The 22,938-nt window shown below is 38.7% G+C and overlaps 1 protein-coding gene across 1 annotated transcript in view; it reads right to left on the reverse strand.

The window, feature by feature from the left end:
* The window catches only part of TTBK1 (tau tubulin kinase 1), a 1,416,073-nt gene that overhangs the window by 52,809 nt on the left and 1,340,326 nt on the right, over positions 1-22,938 (reverse strand). The window contains exon 15 of the mRNA XM_044060281.1: positions 18,138-18,616. Within this exon, the coding sequence (XP_043916216.1) occupies positions 18,172-18,616 (445 nt within the window). The 3' untranslated portion in view covers positions 18,138-18,171. The remainder of the gene's footprint in view (positions 1-18,137; positions 18,617-22,938) is intronic.

Below are 22,938 nucleotides of genomic sequence, written 5' to 3' on the forward strand. Positions count from 1 at the left end.
AAAAATGTACAAGCCAGGCATATATTGTTAGAGAAAACAAATGCTGTAGATAAAATCCACAAAAACTTTAACCCAGTAGTCTTTTAAATTAAAAACTTGTTTAAAACAATGAAATATAAGCACTTTCATTCAAAAAATAAGTTTGCGATGTTAGCCAACTATGGTCATTCAATTAATTTTTTTTTTTTCGTTGTTACTGATGTTTGGTAATATTCAATAACAATGTCGAACACAGAGCCGTCATTAGCTGGTAAGTCACTTAGTTAAAGAAACCAGATGCAAAATAGTTCTGAATGTCATAAGGAGGTATGGATGTAACCTGGAAGAATACAAAAAAGGTATTGTAGGCTTGAGTAATTTAAGATTATGGGTAGTATGATAGAGAAAGTGAAAATGTTTTTAGTTCCTTTAGCCTTATATACAGGTTAGGCACATTTTTATCAACAAGAGGAGAACTTGTGGACAATAATTAGTAAAGAGTTGAAGGAATTTATCTAGAAGGAAAAGAGGGCAAGAGCTAAATGGGATACGCTGACACTCCCAATGGAATGAAGTTGTTTTGGATTACCTGATTTGAAGTGATGTTTTAGAGCTACACAGTTAAGGCTCATATATGTAACACAAGTGGAAGTCACAATTCAAAGTGGAAAGAGATAATGATGAAGTGGGGGGAGAGTTCAAGAAATAAGGAGACAGTGGATTTTGGATGCAGATCCTTACGGAGAATAACAACAACCATACAGAATATTGAATTCATAAAGTTGTAGAAAGTATTCTAAGAAGTAAGCCAACAAGGGAATGGAGACAGGAAATTTTGCCAACAGAGATGACTGCAAGTGTTTAGTCAAATATAGAACAGAAGCTGTAATTAAAAAAGGATAATTAGTAGGACATATAAAATACTGCATTAATCAATCAGAGGAGGTTAGAAAAGATTGGGAAGAGAGACTAGAAAAGCAATTTACAAAGAAAAAAACAATGGGAAGACATATGTAAGGCTCCCAAGCATGCAGCAAAGTGCAGAAGGTTTAGGATGTTTGCTTGGAAGTGTTTGCATAGATATTTTTCTATACCAAGCAGATATCAAAGAATTTTTCCTCAAGTAGAGTGCAAATGTTAGAGTTCTGGTGGGGAATTAAGCTGTAACTGGAAACAGGTTTTTAGGAGGGGGTATAATGATTTGGCAGATTTAAAAAAAAACTACAAAACATTCTGTCAGAAATATTTGAAAAGTAAATGGCTTTAATTAGGGAAATTATTAATTTGAGCTGGGACAGAGGATCTGAACTGCCTAGACATAGTGAGGTCTTATTAAATTTAATTCTGTTGGCTGCCAAAAAAAGCAATTAATAGAAAATAGAAACCAAAACCTAAAGCAGCTGTATTTGAAGTATTAAATGTTGTTAACTGGTTAAAAAACTGGAAGAGGAGTTATTAGAAAAGGGAAGAGTAAATTATACAGAAATAAATGGAATTTGTGGCAGCAATATGAGGTTTAAGGGAAGGCAGTAACTGAGAAATTTATCTAATGTTGAACTGAATGAGTTATAAAAAAGAAAATGACCAGTATATAATGTAAGTAAATGAAAAAATGTTAATATTGTTTTCTTTTCTGTTAATGCATGTGTACCTATGTGTTACATGAAAATTTAATAAAGTATTTAAAAAACAGATGGACTAGTTGAGCACTTTAATAAAACGTTAAAGTTTATATTATGAGAGGCTTTAGAACTGGATGGGAGAATCCAGGACAAACCATTTCCATACCTTCTCCTTGCTGTAAGGAAACTACCCCAGTTTCACTTGGATTCACAGCAGTTGAACTGCTACAAGACAGACATGTCTGAGGCTGTATAGATATAGCAAAATAAAAATGGGAGAAGGAGAAACACTTCTTTTAAAACCATAACAAAGTAATTACAGATTTATGTGACAGGTTAACAGCTATACTTGTAGCAATAAATAAATAAATAAATGAAATGAAATAAAAACACACAGCGAGAGTACAGGAGGCACAAGACAGAACATATAAAAAATGCCTGTTTCAGAGAATTCAAATCAGGGGATAAAGTAGTTAGTACCCATTGCTGAAAGCAAGTCCTTTGCAAAGTGACAAGAGTCTTTCAAAACTGTCCTGGATGAAGCCTTGTCCAAAATTTGGATTAATCCACTCTTCTCCGTTCCTGACCATCAAATGTCAGTGTGCATGATATACACTAAAATGTTTTCACAATGATACAGCAATAGCTAAAGAATGCTGTTCTCCTTCTCAGTACCATGAAAACCAAAAGCGTGTTATTCAGTCCTCAGTCTGAACTACTTACTACCTTAGAAAGTATTAACTAGATGTAGTAAGATCTTGCAAATATTTAGAAAATGTGTTGGATCTGGACCTCAGATTCCATACAGATGTTCAGAATGTTATATCCTGCATTGACATTATGGCGCTCTGTCAGAGCCAAATGCTTCTTAGCTACTAATGCAAACATCACACTTTTTTCTACCACATTGCTCCCTAATCTACTCTTGGGCAAATTATCTTCAACACTTTGCATTCTGATTTAACTGGCAAGCATGAAAGTGCCTTTTAAATAAGTAATAAGCAATGTGAAAATCATCACTGTCTTGCACTAAAAAGACAGCAGTGGCCTTCCCCAAAAGCAAGACTTTGCTAACTAAAGCTCACTGATAAGATCCTCTACAAGATTTCACAGCCAGTTCAGCAAACAGTTGCTACCGTACGCATTGCACCTAGAGCTCTTCAATCCTCTAACAACCTTTAAGCATACCCAAGTGAAAAATTACCTTGGTGATATTGTTTACTTCAATCAGATTGCTAAAACCTGGAATTCATTATTTTTTAATATGTGACTCTGCCACTCCTCATCAGAATTTATATTCTTAGCAAATAACCTGTATCTTCAATTTCCATTTTTTTCTACATAAACTTGCTCCATATATGCTCCATTCAGAATATCTTACCTGCCCTCCAAATACATCTGTAGTTAATTCAGTGGTACATCTCACCTCCTAGGTCCAAGCACGTTTCTTTCTTTCGGCTGCTTTCTCTCTACCATCCAGTCATACTTACTATCCTCTGGTTTCTCTACTACCTCTGACTTTCTTACTGTAACCTATCACAGAATGTTTACTTTCAGTATACTTTTAGCTCCTACCCTACCTCTTACGTTCTAATGTGTGTGTGTGTGTGTGTGTGTGTGTGTGTGTGTGTGTGTGTGTGTGTGTCTAAACATAACCCTAAGTGCTGCAGCCACTTCTAAATATATTAAACCCCTCCAGATACTAACCAACAAAATATGCCAATATTTTATTTATTTCATTTATTCATAGAAAACATCATTGCCTCACACAAATAAAAACAAAATAACTACAGACAAAGCAGGCAGCTGATGTTCTACTTAGTTCAACAAAATCTTTACGCAGGCCTCTATATTCTGGCCTACTCAAGTCTTGTTGTACTAACTCCCAGGAAACAACATAAATTATATAAAGCACAACCTCACTTGAGGATCAATACATTGGGAAGCCCTCCCAGCTAACCTCAAGCATATCTCCTCTTACTCAAACTTCAGATTTCAACTCAGACATCACCTACAAAGGCAAGCACTTTGAAAATGACACAGTTGGGCACATTACATAATTCTTACAGTATAGTAGCTTCTTGGTTAAGCACTCATCTTCTTATTTCTATAATCTTTCCCTGTAACCACCCCCCACTTTATTACTCGCCTTCCACTGACCCTCTCACACTGCTGCTACTCCTTCCGTCCCTGTGTCCTTGGTTCCTTCTGCAGTCTCCCACTTTACGTCTATCTTTAGATACTCATTTCTTTCTCGATGCCTTTTTCCTATAGCTCTCTCCTGTCTTTTTATTAAGGATAGCATTCACTCTGTTCATTAACTGTTTTCATTCTTAAGTTTCACTGATATTGGCCATTACATTTTAGCTTTATCTATAAGTTAACTTGATTGTTGAAATGTTCATTGTTTATAATTAACTGCTTATATGAATACTTTTAACTTCTGATACTCATTATGTTCGGATACCTCTACTGTAAAAGTAATCATTTTCATTCATTGTCTCTTAATCCGATGAGACTGAATATGGTCCATATGGATCAGTGCTTTACCCTGGGAAATAAGCTGTAAATAAAAATAAAAAGATAAATAAATCAACCCCCAAAAATGCCTTTATTTACTTTCCTGCCCACAAAATGATCAAGCAGAGTCACCCTATAGCCCATTCATTCCCTTCCTGAAGTGGGCACACTATCAGCCCATTTATTACCCACAGACAAGAGCTGAGGGTCAGGGGATGGGCCAGCCTGTCAAGCTATGAGCAACTCCATTCTCATTTTTGACCTAACACCTCCCAGAGGCAAATATAAATTATGCTATACACTTTTACCTAGGAGAGCTAATGTGTGCTCCCATGCAATACCTCCCAGTTGCATACAGTGAAGTCACCTAACAACCTTATGCTGCCAGGTATCTTTCACCAGGGTCAAGTCACTTACCTTCCACCACTGATAGGTGAGCCTACAAATACTGCTAACTGTGATCATCCTTCTAGTTATTCCAGCTTCTCATGATGATACTCAAACATGGGTTTTCTGAGATGTATCCCTCTACCCCACACAGCTGGGCTCTTTTTCTGCTCTTTTAAAACTCACAGCCAGATCTTATCACTTTCTCTCTCAACCTTATTCTACCGTGTTTTTTGGCTCCTTGCACCTATGGCTATCTGGCCAATCACTACAAGCTGGCATTCCAAATGGTGAAATTTGACCATGGTTTAGCCATCACACTGGCAGCCATCAGGAAAATTTTGCTTATAGTCTAAATTCCCCTGCATGCTTTGGAATGCAGTCTATGGCTGAGTGTACAATGAATGTAGTGTGAGGATGTCATCTACTTACACAGGACTCATATCCTCCCAGACTACCCTACCTATCTTGTTTGTGGGCATCTCTCACTACATATCAAGTCTTCAAGGGGGGGGGGTGCATTAGCAGGAGACATGTCCCTGAGACACTTCTCTTACCATCCCCTAGGGAAAGATGAGTAGGCAATGCTTCTTCGTTCCTTCATTATCATGTCTGCCTCATCCAGCACCTAGAGCTCTAATCAAGCTTGGGGTTGATTGTGCCAAGTCCAGGTCTCTGTACTTCTGCACCAACCAATCATCTAAAAGTTCCTTCCTACTCCTCCTTTTACTTTTTCTATATTTTCATGTCTCTTGCAGTGTTCTCCCACTCCGTCAACTATTGCTCTGTAGTCTTCTCTTTCCTCTTTTATCATACTGTACAACTAATCATTTTTTTCATTATCTAATATACCTTGATTTGTTTCTCCACCATCAGTCATCCCCAGAAATGTTATTTCTGTTACTATTTATACCAAATTTCTACTTTGAATGCAGAATTTTTGAGGCATTGTTTTCCTCTGCATCTACCAGCCAGCAGACCAATCATCAAAATCCTGACAGTTCTTTCTTCCATCTAGTAAGGGTAATACCATGGATGCCAAAAAGGCAGACAAAAGAAATGGTCAGAATTTGACACTCCTTTCACTCTCACATGAGCAAACACTGGAGGCAAAATTCTTGTAAATTCCTTGGCAATAGTAGAAAGGTCAAATGTAGGACAGTAAACTTAGAATGTGACCTGCATACCCAGAAAGTGAGAAATCATATGTGCGCTTTGAGAATTCAGCTTGCAGATAAGCATTCTGCATGTCCACTGTAACTAGAGATGCATCCTGTAGGAGCAGGTTTAAAACTGAGATTGTAGGATTAGCATTTTTAATTATTTGTCTGTTTAAACTAAAAATATCTAGAATGGGTCTACACATGTCTTCATTTCTTTAGTCTTGTATACAAAGTGCTCAGTTTCTTTATCTGTAGCTTGGATATCTAGAATTTGGTGCAGTACTGGAAGAGCTAAAGCCAGTTGCTCTTTGGAGTAGAAGATATGAGGCCTAGGGGTGGAATGGCACAAAACCTATGTGAAGTTTCTTTGTGACATTAAATTTCTTACCCACTTGTCTGCTGTTATTTCATACCATTATTTTGCAAACAGTGGACATCTTGCTTCAAGTGGAGAAGATGAGGAGAGATTTAGTTGAAGTATTGATGGCTCTGATTTTCAATGCAGGGACTCAGAGAAGGACTGCTGTTGGTATGGCTGCTTTTTCATTTTTATTTTTTTTCTTAAACTGCTGCTGCTTAATGTGTATTTTGCCTACACACAGAACAATGCTTGTTGATGTAATTGTTAGCATACTTAAGAACAACAGCATGAAACATTTAATGTTTTACATAGTCTTCCAGTTGTCCTCTAAATGCTGTAAATATGTAGAATGTGAACCAAAGTGGAAGAGGCTTGTGTGAAGGTAAATACCAGAGTTTAGATTCTCTGTGAATGATTTAGTTTGAAACCATGAAAAAAGTCTAAGAACATTGCTGTAAGCTGCTGCTTTAAAACATGTATGCACTGTATCATACCAACAGTTCACCAGGAATTAACCTATTCTGTTGCTTGGGTTGGTTTTTAAATGTTCTTCCATAAAATACAGTGACTGAATTTATGGGTAAGGTGGAGTTTCCAGTTGGGGAGAACTGGGTTACCAAGAAAAGATAGGACAGATATTTAGGCCTAATCATGGAAGGTGTAAAGGATGGATTAATTAGGTTCTACTACTCATTTATTAGTAATAACATTTGTAGCTTTTTAGAAAGGTGGACCACTACAGCTTTTGCCCTATCTGGTAGGGTAAGGCTTAGCCAAATGATGATCGGACCAAGAATTTTGTATATTAGTGGACATATTCCAACATAGAGTGAGGACATGAGGTGTTTGGTAATGATTCATTGTTTGTGACAAATTTGTTTGGAATGTAGGATTGCAAGAAGCAGATTAAGGTTACCCAGGAGATGGGGAGGATGAGGTATGCTTTGAGTGCTGCAGAGGGTGTGATTATTTTCTAGAGACTCCGCATGTCAGGAGAAAGATTTTTGTAATGGAAAGGAAGAGAAAGGGGAAGTAGAGAGCATGAATTCTGAGTGATATTTTTTGGATCATAAAATGTTCATCATTTTCTGTTTTTGGCACAGTAAGAGCTGATCTTTGGAACAATCATAACATTCAGACTGCAGGACAGGTAGTATACTGGAAGAAATGGCAATCTAGAGGGATTGAAATGGTGAAAAATTCTTTGGATAAGGCAAGTAGAATTGCATGATTGGTTTCAAGGTTAAATTCCAGCTGCCTGAGACAGCATAGCTTTAATTTGAACAACTGAAGAGAACAATGCAGCAGTAGTTTAAGAAGCTGAAATGTAAAGGGTAGTAATTAGGGAGAGGACATTGTATAATGGGGGTTCTCAGTGATGATTAAAAGTGATCGGGGACTCTTTTAAGTGTTGGAAAACTGACAGGTTGTTGATTAGGCATGTTTATGGGACAGAGATGGGTAGGTTGTATGGGAGGTGAGGAAAGAATGAATGTGTAAGATTGGATAAGGTAGACAGGTAGAAAGCCATCAAGTTTACGGTTAAACTAAGGTCTTTACCAAAGGTGTGGGATCATCATGTGAGGATTCACAGATGGTTTAGAACCCCACTGCAATTGTTAAGTGCTTGGCAGGTTGCCAGTAGTAAATGTTGGAGATGTGGGGATTTAGATTCAGGTGAAGCCTAAATGTTTTTGAAATGTGATAAAGTTAAGCCATGTTAGCAGCATGGTATGCATGGCTGGGAGATAATTTTTGTGAAGGTGATCCCTAAGCAATGGGAATTTTGTCTGTTTGGAATGGGAGGTGAGGAACATGGATGGGTGGAATCTGAAAAATTGTTGGTACTACATTATGGGGTTGGGTAAGGAGCTTTATAGCTAAGGCATGGAAAAGGGATGTGGTTTGGGTAAAGGAAAATATAAGGGAGAATGTTATTACACACAACAGTCTAGAGACAAGAAACTACACCTATACAAAGAGTGGGGTAAAGATAGGCACTATTTTCACCTGGAAAACAGCTTGATTGGGGGATTTAAATAGAGTCTGATCTTGATGATGTTTCTGCAATCATATATTGGAGAACAGGGAATTGGGTTACATTTATAATTCAATGAAGATGTATATTTGTAAACTTACATTGTTGTGCTATGGTCTTTCCTATTATTTGAGCCATGTAACACCTTAATTATACAATGACCCCCCATTAATATTCAAAAGCATGCACGCTGATTGGTCAGCATGCACATTGTAAATCAGAGTTATAGTAATGGAAAAAGGTCCAGTCGCACGGACTTTTTCCATTACTATAACTCTTTTTTTTACAGCAACGGAGAACGCAAGCTCTCCATTGCTTCACACTGTCTCGCTATGTTAAACGAGTTTAACATAGCGAGACAGTTTGTAAAAAGCAGCGGAGATCTTGCTTTCTCCGTTGCTTTTTTTCAAAACTGTCTTGCTATGTTAAATGGGTTTAATATAGCGAGACAGCTTTTAAAAAGCAACGCAGATTCTCCGTTGCTTTTTTAAAGCTGTCTCGCTATGTTAAACCCATTTAACATAGTGCAACAGTTTGTAAAAAGCAACAGAGATCTTGCTTTCTCCGTTGCTTTTGCCCACAGCTCTGATGTACTGCATAGGCATATGCATGCGCAGTACATCAGAACTGCCGCAGAATACCAGACAGCTGCGGAAGGGCAGCAAGGTGGCATTATACAATGCCATTATTTAAGAAAAGTAATTATTTTTTTTTCTTAAATAATGTCATTGTATAATAGCAATAACCCACTTCTGGGTGTGGGTAATGCTGGATTTACCCACGGTTGGCTTTGTTTGGCCACTCGGGCTTCGCCCTCGTGACCAAACCACACCAACTGTGGGTAAATCCCGTATTACCCACACCCAGGCGTGGGTTATTGCTATATTATATTATCCTTGACCTTGTCTGAGTCTACCTCTTTCCAGACGTTGCTTTCCTTAGTGCTGCGCTTACTTCATGTAGGGCGGGCTCTTCTTCCTCCTTCGATGTAAGTGCTGTGTATTGCAATTGCTGAAAGTACTTCTTCTATCTGTGTTTGATATCATGTGGACTGATGAGCAGGTTGTTACTGGCATCCTTTCTGAAGGGTGTCTGATGACTATTTTCTTTATCTTTCTGTCTTTGCCCTACAACCTGATTAAAGAGAAATGCTGACCTTTTGTCAGAGTCAAGGAGGTAATGGGAAAGGGAATAATCAGACCCCAGAAGCAATAAGAGTCAGTCAATTTCTTCCACAGTTGGCAGACGGGGATGTCTTTGACAGTTTTATTTGTATATTTGAAGGAGTATGTAAACAGTATAATGTTGACCAAGAGCTCTGAGTACAGTTCTTGACCCCCTTACTCCATGGTAAAGCTGTAACTACTGTTTCTAAATTGTCTGATACTCATTGTTTAAACTATGATAGAGTGAAACAATGTTTATTGAACTGTTACATGTTAACAACTGAAGCTTACACAAAAAAGTTTCATGAGCATAGACGCAAGGCAAATGAAAGTGTATGTAATTATACTGCTGAGTTAAATACTTATTTTCATAGGCGGGTGAGTGCATGTCAGGTCACCACTTTTGAAAGACTGGCAGAGATTTTTGTGAGGGAAAAAGCCCTTATTAATTTGCCTGAGGACATGAGAATCTGGTTGGCAGACTGGGAGTGTAATTCTGCAGATGAGCGGGGGAGAAGAGGGGATCTCTACTTAGCAAGCAGGGCATCACTGCACAGCAAGGGGATAACGAGTGCTGTACACGGATATAAGGGAACCCATGGCGGGCAGCCTAAATCACCCTAAAAGAGTCTACCAGTAACAGGGAAAGCCACTAGCTCAGGTACACAGCCAGGATCAGGGTTAGATATTTTAAATGTAATCAGAGGGGCCATGTAGCATACAAATGCCCACTGAATCAAGGTCGGGAACAAAAGGTGAGGGAGCCAGAAAGTCGGAATAACAGAGTGCCAGTAGTAAGTTGTCTGGAAAAACACAGGGGTACCAAACTATCACCAGAGTTTGTATGCTATCTTAGTGAATGATAGACAGGCCACTGCTAAGAGAGACAGCCTCTGACCTAACTATTGTGAAGCCTGCAGTGGTTAAAGAGGAGCAGTACTTGCTTGGGCAGTTCACTCCAATCAAAGCTTTTCTATCAGTTAAATGATTAAATTGTAAGACACAAGCTTTGCTATATGTATTATGTCTTACAATTTAATCATTTAACTGATAGTATACAGAAGGCATTTATACAAAATTGGAATATATTTAGGACTAACAAAGAGATACTGGGGAAGGTTGGGACTAAACCCAGATTTCTTACGAAGACAGCACCAAATTTCAAGAAATTACTGGAATCCAAATACACAAAACAGGATAACTTAGCTTGTGGTAGATATAGCCAATGTCCATTTATTTTTAAGGATGCCACCCTAAGGTTAAATAATTATATGCAAAGTACGGTATTTTTTAAAAAAGGTAATTGTTGCACTTCTAGGGTGGTATACTTAACAATATGGGATTCCTGTACATCTTTCTATGTAGGGAAGACAGAGCGTGCTTTGAAATCAAGAGTTTATGAGTATATGAATGATATAAAGAAAAAGAAGTTAAGTAACGCTCTTTACAAGCATATAATTACTTATGATTCCAAAAGATTTCTGTTTGGAATTTTAGAGAAAATGATCACTAACCCCAGAGGGGGAGACTGGAAAATGTTTTGAAAAGGAAGTAGATGGAATGGCAGTTAAAATTAGCAGCAATGCTACCACCAGGTCTGAATGAGAGAATCTCCATCACACCCCTTCTAGTGGAAAAAGCTAATACTCTTTGAAGGTATTAGGTGATGTTTTTATGTTATTTTTATATTATATAAAAAAACTTTTTGAATATTTAAGATTATATATTTGTGTACATGATTTTTGTACTTAAATGTGTGAATAGGCAACAAAATAGTAGGGACTGAAACATGCTGTTTTTTTAAATGTGCAGTATCAATTTAACTGAATCCAGCGTTGATCAGTGGGTTAATTAATGATTTTAATTATAAAAAGATATAGGCAATGCACTTTTTCTTGGTATTCTAAAGAAGTCTCACTGGAGAGATGAAAGAGCTAAATACGGGGTTTTACATTTGTCTTTGTTGTTATTAAATCATATCTTGAAGTGTACGGCCATTTACTGGCAATTATTTTAATTTTTAATCAGTTATACAGTTTTTATTGTTATCACCAGAGTTTGTATGCTATCTTAGTGAATGATAGACAGGCCACTGTTAAGAGAGACAGCCTCTGACCTAACTATTGTGAAGCCTGCAGTGGTTAAAGAGGAGCAGTACTTGCTTGGGCAGTCGACTCCAGTCAAAGCTTTAGGAGGGATCCCATTCCGTATAACCTTGGCCAGGGTACACATTGAATGGGAGGCTGAAAAAGGAAGTAAGCGGGTAGCTGTGTTTGAGGATATTCTTGCAGTTGTCTTGATAGAGAATGATTTTGATAATGCAGTACCTTGTGTGCATGCAGTTACATGCAGTCTGGCTTGGAGACAGGCATGTATGTTTGGTAGCCTGAGGGAGACCCAGACAGACCCCACACCTGAAGCTGGTGCTGGTGATGTGGCTATTTACAGGAGGGAGCTACCCTGTAGCAGTGTGCCTGAAAGTGAGCCACAACTAATGGTTGGTACAGATATTCCCATGGACAGCATGACTGCAAGGACAGAGGTGAGTGGTAGTACCAGGCTGACAGTGAGACACTGCTGTCAGAAGATACTAGGCTTCCTGTCGAAGGGGAGCTGGGAGAAGTTATAAAGATAGAGTTGAGACAGGCTTAGCTTTTGGATCCTAGTTTATGAGGTCTGAGGGAGATAACTAAGGAGACACCTGATGCTCAAGGAAAAGGGGATTCTGTATACTGGAACAAAGGGTTACTGAATATAGACTAGACTCCTGAGGAAAGGCAGAGGGCGAGGTAATACAGTAGTTGGTACTGCTCACAGCCTACCATCTGGCATGTCTACCATAGCCTATGACATACCTTTTGTAGGTTATATGGGAATAAAGCATACCATGAGACATATTATGCAGAACTTTTATTGGCCTGGGATTGTAAGGAATGTACCAGGTTACTGTAGGACCTGTTGGCAGTGCCAAAAGGTAGGCAAGACAGGGGACAACACCAAAATTCCATTGATGCCTTGGCCTGTGATTGATGAGCAATTTCAGAGGGTAGCTATGGATATTGTGGGGTCTCTGAGTGCCCCAAGCTCCACAGGAAAGAAGTATATCCTAGTGGTAGTAGATTATGCTACCAGATACCCTGAGGCAGTGGCTGTGTCCTCCATTGAGGTAGAGAAGGTGGCAAATGATTTGTTAGAGATTTTCAGTAACGTAGGTTTCCTGAGAGAAATACTAACTGACAGAGGTGCCAAATTCATGTCAGACCTGCTAGCTTGTCTGTGGAAATGTTGTGGGTTGAACCACCTAAAGACCTCCCCCTACCATTCCCCAAGACTAATCATCTTGTGGAGAGGTTAAACTCTAAACTAATGACCATGCTATGGGCATTTGCAGACCAGTTTAGGAGAGAGTGGGACAAATATTTGCCCCACCTACTGTTTGCATACAGAGGGGTATCTCAGGAATACACAGGTTTTTCACCCTTTGAGTTGCTGTACGGGCATAGGGTGAGGGGGCCTTTAGATTTGATTCATGATGAGTGGGAAGGTAAGTGAGAATCCCACAAGGAGTCTATTGTGGCATATGTCCTAAACCTCAGGACAAGGCTTAGGGAGATCATGGTCTTGGCCCAGGTGAACCTGGCAGGAGCCCAACAGCAAAAAAAGGTCTGGTGTGATAGGAATGCTTGTGCCTGAGAGTATACTGTTGGACAACAGGTTATGGTGCTCATTCCTGACAGACTCTATAAGCTGCAGGTAGCTTGGGAGGGACCCTTCAAAGTGGTAAGAAAAGTCAGTGATGTTAATTACATCATAAACCTGCTAGGTAGGAGGCAGGGGAACAAATTGTACTATGCTAACATGATGAAGCTTCATCATGTCAGGGGGGTCCTGGGCAGACTGCAAAGGGCAGGGTTGACCATTAAGCCCAGGAAGTGTCAGGTGGGTATGGCAGAGGTCTCCTACCTGGGACATAGAATGGGGACTGATAAGATTAGGACAGAACCTGCCAAAGTGGAAGATATTCAGGCATGGCCTGCCTCTGTTACCAAAACGCAAGTGAGGGCATTCTTGGGGACAGCGGGGTATTAGAGAAAGTTCATTCCCAATTATAGTACAATAGCTGCTCCCCTCACAGACCTGACAAGGAAAAACAGGCTAGATAAGGCAGTGTGCACCCCAGCCTGCAAGCAGGCATTCCAAAAGTTTAAAGGGGCTTTAGGAGGACCCCCAGTGTTAGCCAGTCCAGATTACAGCAAAGAATTTTTTGTAAAGGTAGATGTTTCAAACCATTGGGTGGGGGTTACACTCAGCCACGTTTCCTCAGATAGAGAACCCAGTTGTATATCTCAGCCGTAGACTCCAACCCAATGAGGAATGTTATGCAGCTGTAGAAAAAGAATGCCTAGCCATAATATAGGCACTGCAGAAACTTCAGCCTTATCTGTATGGAAGGAAATTTACTGTGATTCCAAACCAGAATCCTTTAACTTGGCTACATAGAGTCAGCCAACAAAATGGCAAGTGTTGCATGCATATGATATGACAGTACAGCATCACAGTGGTGTCTGCAATGCCAATGCATATGGACTCTCAAGACAGGGTATATGTTAATGTTTTCCCAAACAGGCCCATTTTTCTCAAGCATTGTTTTTCCAGGGTCACTTGAAAAACTAGCTTGAGTCTTCAAAGGGGGCAGAGATGTGATGACGTGAGGTATTGCCATCTATGCCATGGAGAATAGGGCAGTACATGTGTAACATATGCCAGCATAGTTAGCTGGAGTTTTGTAGATAATTTTGTGTCATTTGACTATCACACTGACTTGTACTGATGCTTGTGTTAAAAAATGTATCAACAGTCTTATTATAACAGATTAAATGTATATATTTATACAAAGAATTCTGGAAGGGAAGAGTAGAAGTTTTTGAAATTGTTCTATAATTTTAAAATACTGCAACAGATCTTAGCAAAGCTCTGAGTGTGTATTGTACCCGAGTCAGGTGATCAAATGTGATGTCATTCTATAACGAGGACTATGAGGATGGAACTCTCACAGCAGTTTGTTTTTTTTTTTTTGTTTTCTTTGGGACCTGATATAAAGATCTATGACAGTTATCACAGTCAGTTGTTAGTTCAGTTCAGTTTAGTCAGTTAGAGACTCATCACCTTGCCTTGCAGAAGTAAGCATCTCAGCATCCTATCTTGCCTTGCTGTATTAATTAAGTTAGCCAGGGAACAGTTGTTCTTTAGACATAGAGGAAATACAGTGAGATTAGTTAAGTATTGTTTTTCTGCATCTGTGTGAATCTGTCCAACTGTGTTATTTTTATTTCTGCTGTGATTGAAATTCTGGTGTTTATTGTATTTAGATATTTAGTATTCTCATGTTTTCTATTCTATTATTTATTATTAAATATTTTTATACCTTTCATTGTGGCTGGTCTTTTGCAGAATAATTTTAACATCTTGAGAGCACCTGTGCTTATTTTAGTGATGCTGTGGCCACTCTGAAATGTCTTTCTGCTTTGGTTACATTCTACCATTTAAATCAGTACTGATTTTACTCAGTATAATTGTATACCCTTGTAACAGCCTGAGAGTGGTTGACTGGTGGCAGCATGGTAACCTTATAGTTTGGGCAGAAGGGGTACAGCTAGTATATCTGTGCTAGTCTTTCCCAGGAGTGTGTGTGTGAAAATCAAATACTCAGGTGTGTGTGTGTCAGCTACTTGGAAAGGGGGCACAGTGCTCCAAAGTGAGTCTCATTTGGGATCTGGAGAGACAGAGAGTCCAGTCCCAGGTCAGCAGTGTGTTTTCTGTGTGCTCTTGGGGGAAAATGTGCTTGATACAGAGAGCTGCCTCTTAAAATACTGTGTAAATCCATTCCTGTTTTAGTGACCATCTTTCACCAGTGTCAGTGGTATGGATTGAGGGTCCTTGATTACTGGCCTGGGGTAGAGAGGCCATCACACCCCACACATATGGAAACAGGCAGTCCTCATAACCTGTTCTGTCTGTGCAAATATGAGCATTCAGGTCCCAATTATCAACACCAACTTATATTGTCCTGCTTTACCTAGTAAGTCTGGCAAGTGCACCTTTTTTCTTTTACCATAGCAAACCTACTGTAGGGCACAGACTGGTGTTATGAATAATGTCCTATCTTTAAAATGACTGTCATGAATCTATCACTGTTTCTGATAACATCCCTCACTATCTTCAGAGGAGTGTTCCACACCAAACTTCCCACATTATTTATTGTCTGTCCTCCCCCTATGTAGTACACTCTGGATCCCAAGCCAAGTTTAGAATACTGATGTAATTATGATACCATTTTAAACTATATGGAGTGATTACTTTATTATTGTTATGCATATTTCTGAAATCTACTTAAGGTGTTCATAAAACACATTTTTATTATAATACAAGGAAGGGCAAGATGCTTGAAAGCTTAGTATCGAAAATGATGCACTTATAATAAAACATTGAGCTCTATTACACAAGTCACAGAAAGTTCAATTTTAAATTTATTTAAATTAATGAGCCTTAAATACTTTACAAATAATTAACATAAAAAACATAGCATATAATAATGCATTAGCAGCAGCAATTACTGCAAAGACAAACAGGATACAGTGGAATGAACTGAATCAATAATACACGTGGATATTTTAAGCTGGATGTAAATTTCCTCTCTGACTATAGCCCATCATGATGTACAGAGATTCAGTTTAGAATATAGTAATTAGAAAGCTTGTAGTCAACATTTGATATGACTAAATGGGAAAGACTAATGAATGCTAGAACAGTCAGACAAATATAGTGCAAATGTAAGTAACAGGGCAAACTTTCATAGTCAACAGCCTATTCTAAAGCAGCATGCATAACAAAACATGACCTGTAGTTTAGAAATGCATCCTAAAAAAATACAACCATGCCCTTCCCCAGTCTTTACTGAGAAATATCCATATAAGAAAAATACCTTAAAATAATATTACCATGTTTAAAATCAATAATCAGGATATCAGTGATGTTACTTGGAAGGCTAATCCCCATATAACAGTTCAAACAGATGGGTCTTAAGGGTAAAGGTAAAACCACTGAGCATCAAAGACTCTCAGACTGTTAGGTTTCAAAGGTGAAGGTGTGCCCCTTGAAAAGTAAAGAGATGAATTCTAGAGGTTCCCAGCTGTATTTCTGGCCGCTAACAGCACTAACCTGGATGTGCATAGGGTATGGGATAGCTTATACCAGGCAAGCAGCTCCCTCAAATAAAGAGAAGACAATTTACAAAAGGTAAATAAATAAGGACCAGAACTTTGAAGATGATGCAGAATTTAACCAACAGCTAGTTTTACACTGCACAGAACTGGTGTAATGTGTTGGTATCTAGATACTTTTGTCAGAAGTTGGGCACAAGAGTTTTACAGTATTTGCAAATGATCGAGTTCTGAACCCAGCAGCACCAAGAACAAGAAATTATAGCTTACAGTATACTGTCCAGATAAGATGAAACCAACATATGTACAACCACAGGGAGGTCAGTTAGACAGATAAGCTACTTAATATGGAAGTACTGCTTAAGAATTCAGAAGGCTGTATACATTCAGGTAAAGCTCAGAAAGTGATCATACTTACTAATACAAAGTAAGAATAATGCTGATTTAAAGAAATAACACAGATGATTCAGAAACACATCAACCTTTTCAGAATTAATAGTTCACCCTCAAGCCTTGTGAAAGTCATCTAAGTGCAATCTAAATGCCTCTCCTTTCAAAATAAATAAATAAATGAATGAATAAGCAAACAAGTAAAAGGAGGATCATTTCACCCATGCCAATTCACCTCTGAAGTGACCTCAATAATAGTGTCAGTGCAGTACAATTATAACTTAGCAATCCTCAAAGTGACACAACACTAGTAAAACATTTGCCAAGACTGGTAAATAAAAAAGAAAGTTTAGGCAGAGACAGCCACAATGTACAATTAATAATACTGTATGAATTATCCACTCTGACAGGTAACATGTTAGCAACTTGTCTAGCTCTACACAACAGTATCCTGTCTGCTTCTTACCAGCAGGCAAGACCTTGCTTGACACTAAATATGTCCCCAAACTCCTGTGGTAGTGCCTAGATCTTCTGAACCAGGTTAAGAGATGGATGCAGTGAGAAGGCTACTTCATCCACTAAGGTGTCCAATCGAACATCCCTGAGAAGGTGCAATACAAAATACCCCTTTGATTCCACCTGCAACCCAGTCCAAATGCTGTTTCTTTATCATAGTAGGGCTTTATCATGTTAATACAATAGAGACTTTCTGGCAATGTCACTGTGTAGTTAACATCATATTATCTTTTCTTAAAGTGGAGAAGTGATCCTTGTATGCTTCCTGCAATTTATTGTGTTCAATAGAAATAAGCACCACCACATTCTACACAACAGAATATACTCTGCAACAGATGGCACTTTACAATTATCACACTATTTAAGGGTATAAATCTGGAAAATATACAGCAGAGTAAAAGCACAGAAATTAAATAGACATTTACAGCACTATGGTAAACGTGTTTAGGTAGTCAGTGAAGTACCAGAAGGACATATCAACTATAGTTACATGACTAGTGTTGCTAGCAAAATTCTTAAAGACTTATGGTATAAGTAAATTAGTCTGCTGTAATATGTATTTACAAAACAGCATTACAATGGAGTAACTCATATTGTGAGTCTTCTTGAATTTCACTTTATGTAACTTACCTCAGGTGAAACTTCTGATTTCCTGAAAAATGTTGCAGGATAAAATGGAGTACAAAACGAGTAGCTGGTTGTTTTTTTTTTTTTTTTTTTGTTCAGGAATGCTAGGCTGACAAACTTGCATGTTTTAACATAGTGCAGTACTCACCTTCTTGTAGTAGTAAATAATTAAGTAAAGCCCATTATCTAGCAGCTACTGTTTTGCTCTCTGTGACAGTCAGTTTTCCTTTGGTTGCCTGTCCCATTGGATATGATTTTGGCCGTGGTCTTTGCTTACTGGTGGCAGGCACTGGTGAAGAGTCTGTGGCTGGCACCATGGTTCTTGTCCTAGCTTGAGATTTCAAGGCATCTTCTCTCACAAGAATCACTGACTGTCTTTTGATGTCCGTTGATGCTTTCCGCTGACGGGAGGGGGAAGGACTCTCTGCCCTGGAAAATGACTGGCTCCTGGGGGAAGCACTGACGCTTCTGACTGAAAACAAAGGGCTCCTTGGTAGTCCACGACTGGGTAACCTAGGGCTTCCCTGGCAAACTGTTGGACTGCCAGAGCTTGGTGGTTGGGAAACTGTTGGTTTTGACTTTGGATCAGCTTGGATACTGCCCATCACAGATGCTTGCCTCTGTGGTCTAAGAGAAAGATGTAATATCATATTACAAATTCATTTATACTGCTACAGCCATCCTGAAAGAAAATATTGACCTAATTTCCAACAACTAAGTTTGTAAATAAAGAAACTCAGAACTCTGTTGTTATTATCAAATCTGTCTCAGAAATCTGTTGTTATTATTATTACTGAAATAATGAGCACAGTGTGAAATTAGCTCAGGTTTACAATTTTGAGCTGATCTACCTACATACCCATTGCGGTCATCCTAATAAGAGCTTCTGATTTACAGTCATATTAAATGGCTTCAGAATTGCATAAAACCAGTTGAATTTTGAGTTAGTAAACCTCCTATACTATTGCAACATCTATATACATTTCACCATGTGGCTCTTTACGTGAACCCAGAAAACAGATTTGTGAAGTTTTAAAATTAATACTGCATTAGAAATACTAGTATCTGCACAAATATATCACCAGTAATTCAAACAAGTTATCTATTTAGTTCTAGTCGTGTTTCTTTTGTTTCACCACTTTAAATGTATACAACTCTCCAAAGGAAAAATGTCTATATTATATAATGAAAAAAAAATTGGCAAAATGGCAATTACAGTAGATTCCACTGGTGAAGATAAACATGGTTTCTTTGTAAGAATCACAACTGCTATTTGAATATGTTCTTGAATTTCGTACTAAGTGCTTATATAAATGGCTTAACAAAATCCTCCAGCCTAGAGAAGAATATATATTAATTACAGAGCTTAAATCAAATGTCAAACTGTATATTATGTTTCAGCTACATTCTAGAGTTCACCTTTATACTTTAAAAATATCATGCAACAAGTAGAAATCTGGACAACCCATCCCATAATGTGTCCTATATGAAAACTACGCCAGAAATAATAAAAAAGTAAAGAAATGCTACCCTGGACCAAGCCCAATATAATCTATGGGAGACTAATACAGAGATGTCAAGGAAACAGATTTCAAATGAATAGTAAGCAATTTTCAAGTAATTTTCTGTGACCATGACATCACTGTGGAGCTTGTCCCTCTTGAACCCTGATGCTACAATTACCACAGAGGATATCATAAGTCAACAATGTGGTACAGGTCCTGATGCAGGTAAATGATTGTTATCTGGAACGTAATGTATCTGATGATGTAGTGACAGTAGCTGACCTCTCAGTCTTAAATAAGGTGTTGATCTTTGTATCAGCTTGAGGCTGCAGACTCCTTGACTGGGCTGAGACTACTTACCAGCTGCCTGAATCTGGCTGTATTCTTTCCCAATATCTGTGGCTCAGCTGATTCTGTATTTAAAAAGAAACAGTTCTTCTATCCCAATAAACCATCCCCTTGTAACTGCATCCAGGATGCTAATAAACAACAAATAAAACTGAGATAATGTTCTAAAAGTTGAGAGGTGGGGAAATGAAGTACCCCAAATTCTGCATAGGCTCTAAGTTTTGTTGTGAGAGATATTACAACTTTACATCAGAAAATAATTGCACAGTCATGAATTCACAGCAGCATGAAAGTAAAGTTATCAAGCAAGTGTACAGGAAGATGGTGCAGAGGTGCTATAAAACCCCTGCAAAGATACACTGAGAAAGATGGTGCATGTCCACAGAGTGCTGGAGATGTTGGGATGAAAATGCTGACCAGATGCACATGTGGTGGACATGTAGAGACACTGTACCACTGTAGAAGTGGGCAAGAGAGGCCTGGATTAAGTTACTGGGGAAGAAGATACCAGAGCAGTGTAACTTAAGCCTTTTGAGATATCAAGGAAACAGGGTGGGCTACAGATGAAAGTTTAGGATTTCAACTGTTCCCTGGGAAGTGAGATGGATGGTAGCTAAGGCTTGAAAAGGGGAAGTTATGGAAGTTTATACAGAAAGAGGAACAAGGATCTGGATGCAAAAACTATGGAGTTGGCATGCACAATGGCTGACACTGAGACATAAAGGTGTGTTGAGCATTGGGTAAACTGATCAAGCAAAGAGACAAAAATTAATAATCAAACAGATGAAATTGTTGCAATACATTAGTAATTGTTGTACCAAGTATAGGTGCAGGGATTACCTGAATATGATATGTGTGGCCTAACTGAGATAAGAGTAGGGGAAGTTCCCCCATAGCCTGGCCAAATTTCTCCTTAGTCAGGATGGATACCATCTTGGTTCTCACATAAAAAGGACATTGGACTAGTAGGACTAACCCAGTAAACACACAGTAACTAATCAAATAAAAATAAAATAAAATTGAGGTAATGTCCTGAAAGTTGAGAGGTGAGGAAATGGAGTACCCCAATTCTGCATATGCTGTTTAATAACAGTGTAAAATGTGAAAAGTTGTAGAATTTTGGGGAATGATACAGCTTAAACTGTGGGAATGTTACAGTTATGTGTGAGTTGGGAATGAGCAGAAATGCAGAGAAATCTGTAAGATGTAAATTCTGGATATTTATGCCATATGTACTATAGCAAATATGTTGCATAATACAGTAGACGATTGCCGAATGAACATTATATTTGAAAATGTCTAAGATGGGGAGAAGCATCAGGCAAGTATTATGACTGTTGATGTGAACAACTGAAGAAGGTAATCCTGAATTCTCTGGATATTACTGTCAGAGTCCACCAATCCTTGGTGAAAGGTAACAAACAATAAGACAGACAGTTGGGCAAGGACCCAGGGCTACTGCTGCTGGTGGCCTCCTATAGTTAAACCACAGCCACACTGTGACTCCTGTGGACCCTTTCTTGTGAGAGCATAATGGCACTGTATGTTGCCATAAGCATTCTGATTTCTCTCAGATTGTTGAAGGTTTATCTGATAAGCAACATCCCTGTACTACATTCTATGCAGCTCTTCTACATCCCGAAAAGGAATGCTGAGGAAACTAATGCTTAACACCAACAGTAGAGAGTGTTTTGCCCTATTTTCCATATTCTAAGCTGGACTTTGATGTCATGCTAAACATGCAAAGACTGTAGAAGGAGGAACTCATGAATATCACCTTCATGTCCCCAGTAGAATCTATTACCCTGAGCCATGCATGCAGGTGGATGGGAATGTTGCATCCTATAACATTAGCCAAATCATCAGGGCAGTATATGTTAGCCTTATCATAAGGTTTGAGCTGCTAGAAACACTAGCCTACTGGGATAAATGTTTATATGTAAGAGGTCCATCAGGCCATTTTGCCATTAACCAGGTCACACTAGAATTCCACCATAAGAGCTTAATAGTTTCTATCCCTCAGAGTAAAAGCAGATGTTATATAAACTCATTTCCCAAGGTTGTCCATCACCCTGGATTTCTTATTTGGAAGATGGAGTGAACAGTTCTGGGGATTCATATCATTTGTGAGGGCTGCTTCTATTGCAGTTACACCTGGATTTGGAATCTCTAACTAAATGTTCCATCCCCTAGAGGGCAGGAAAATCATATCAGCTTTGTTGAGATTTGTAGCAATGACATCTGTGTTTCTTCAGGCCATGCTGGTGTCCATACTAGTATGTTCAACAGTGGAAAGACTATCTAAGAGGACTGCTGGGTAACATGAAAAGCTTTACGCAAAGCATCTTATGGACATAACATATATTTAGAATTTTCCAAATATGGTGTCTTCAGGAGGAACACTGGGGAATCTCTCTCCTACTTGTGTTTGTTATCCAGGGTGGAAAATGCAGCAGAGAAGTCAATGTACTTCATCTTGCATGTTGCCTTCCTCAGCATCTTCTGAAGGGGAGAGTCTGAAGTGGATGAAGACGTGTATTTAAAGGCTTATATCAAAGAAGGAGGCTGTAAAAGGCCTTGGGTCTCACTGTTCTGTTGTCTTGTAAGTAAAAAGGTGAAGGATGAAGAAAAAGACTGTTCAGTGGATGCAAGCATCGAGGCAGGGAATGATGTCAGAGGAATGGCAACAACGGTGTCAAATGCAATGCGATGGTCAGCTCAGTGTTCAGAATCCTTCCATTAAGATCAGTGGAGCTGGACACACTTACACAAGTACTGACATTGTAGGGCCTGACCCTCTAACCAGCACCAAGGTCCAGGCCCACGTATCATGGCTAAGAGATTCATTGGTACTGACAACAATCCCAAATTTTTCAGACTATCTTACATTCCTCTGTAGCAGTCACTAAGATACCTACTCTGTGTTAGTCATTTTGTAGCTTGGTCCACAGCCATCACTGTTAGGGTTTAATATGAAACCACATTAGCAGAGCTACAAGAGCAGCTAAAATGTCAAGGTTCAGGTTGAATCAGATTGCTCCTCTGTAGTTTCCTTCAGAATGCATTATGCATTTAATTAATTTATTTATTTATTTA

This window comes from Protopterus annectens, chromosome 1.part0 (genome assembly GCF_019279795.1).
Source record: "Protopterus annectens isolate FY-2018-M chromosome 1.part0, PAN1.0, whole genome shotgun sequence".
NCBI classification, from domain to species: Eukaryota; Metazoa; Chordata; order Ceratodontiformes; family Protopteridae; genus Protopterus; species Protopterus annectens.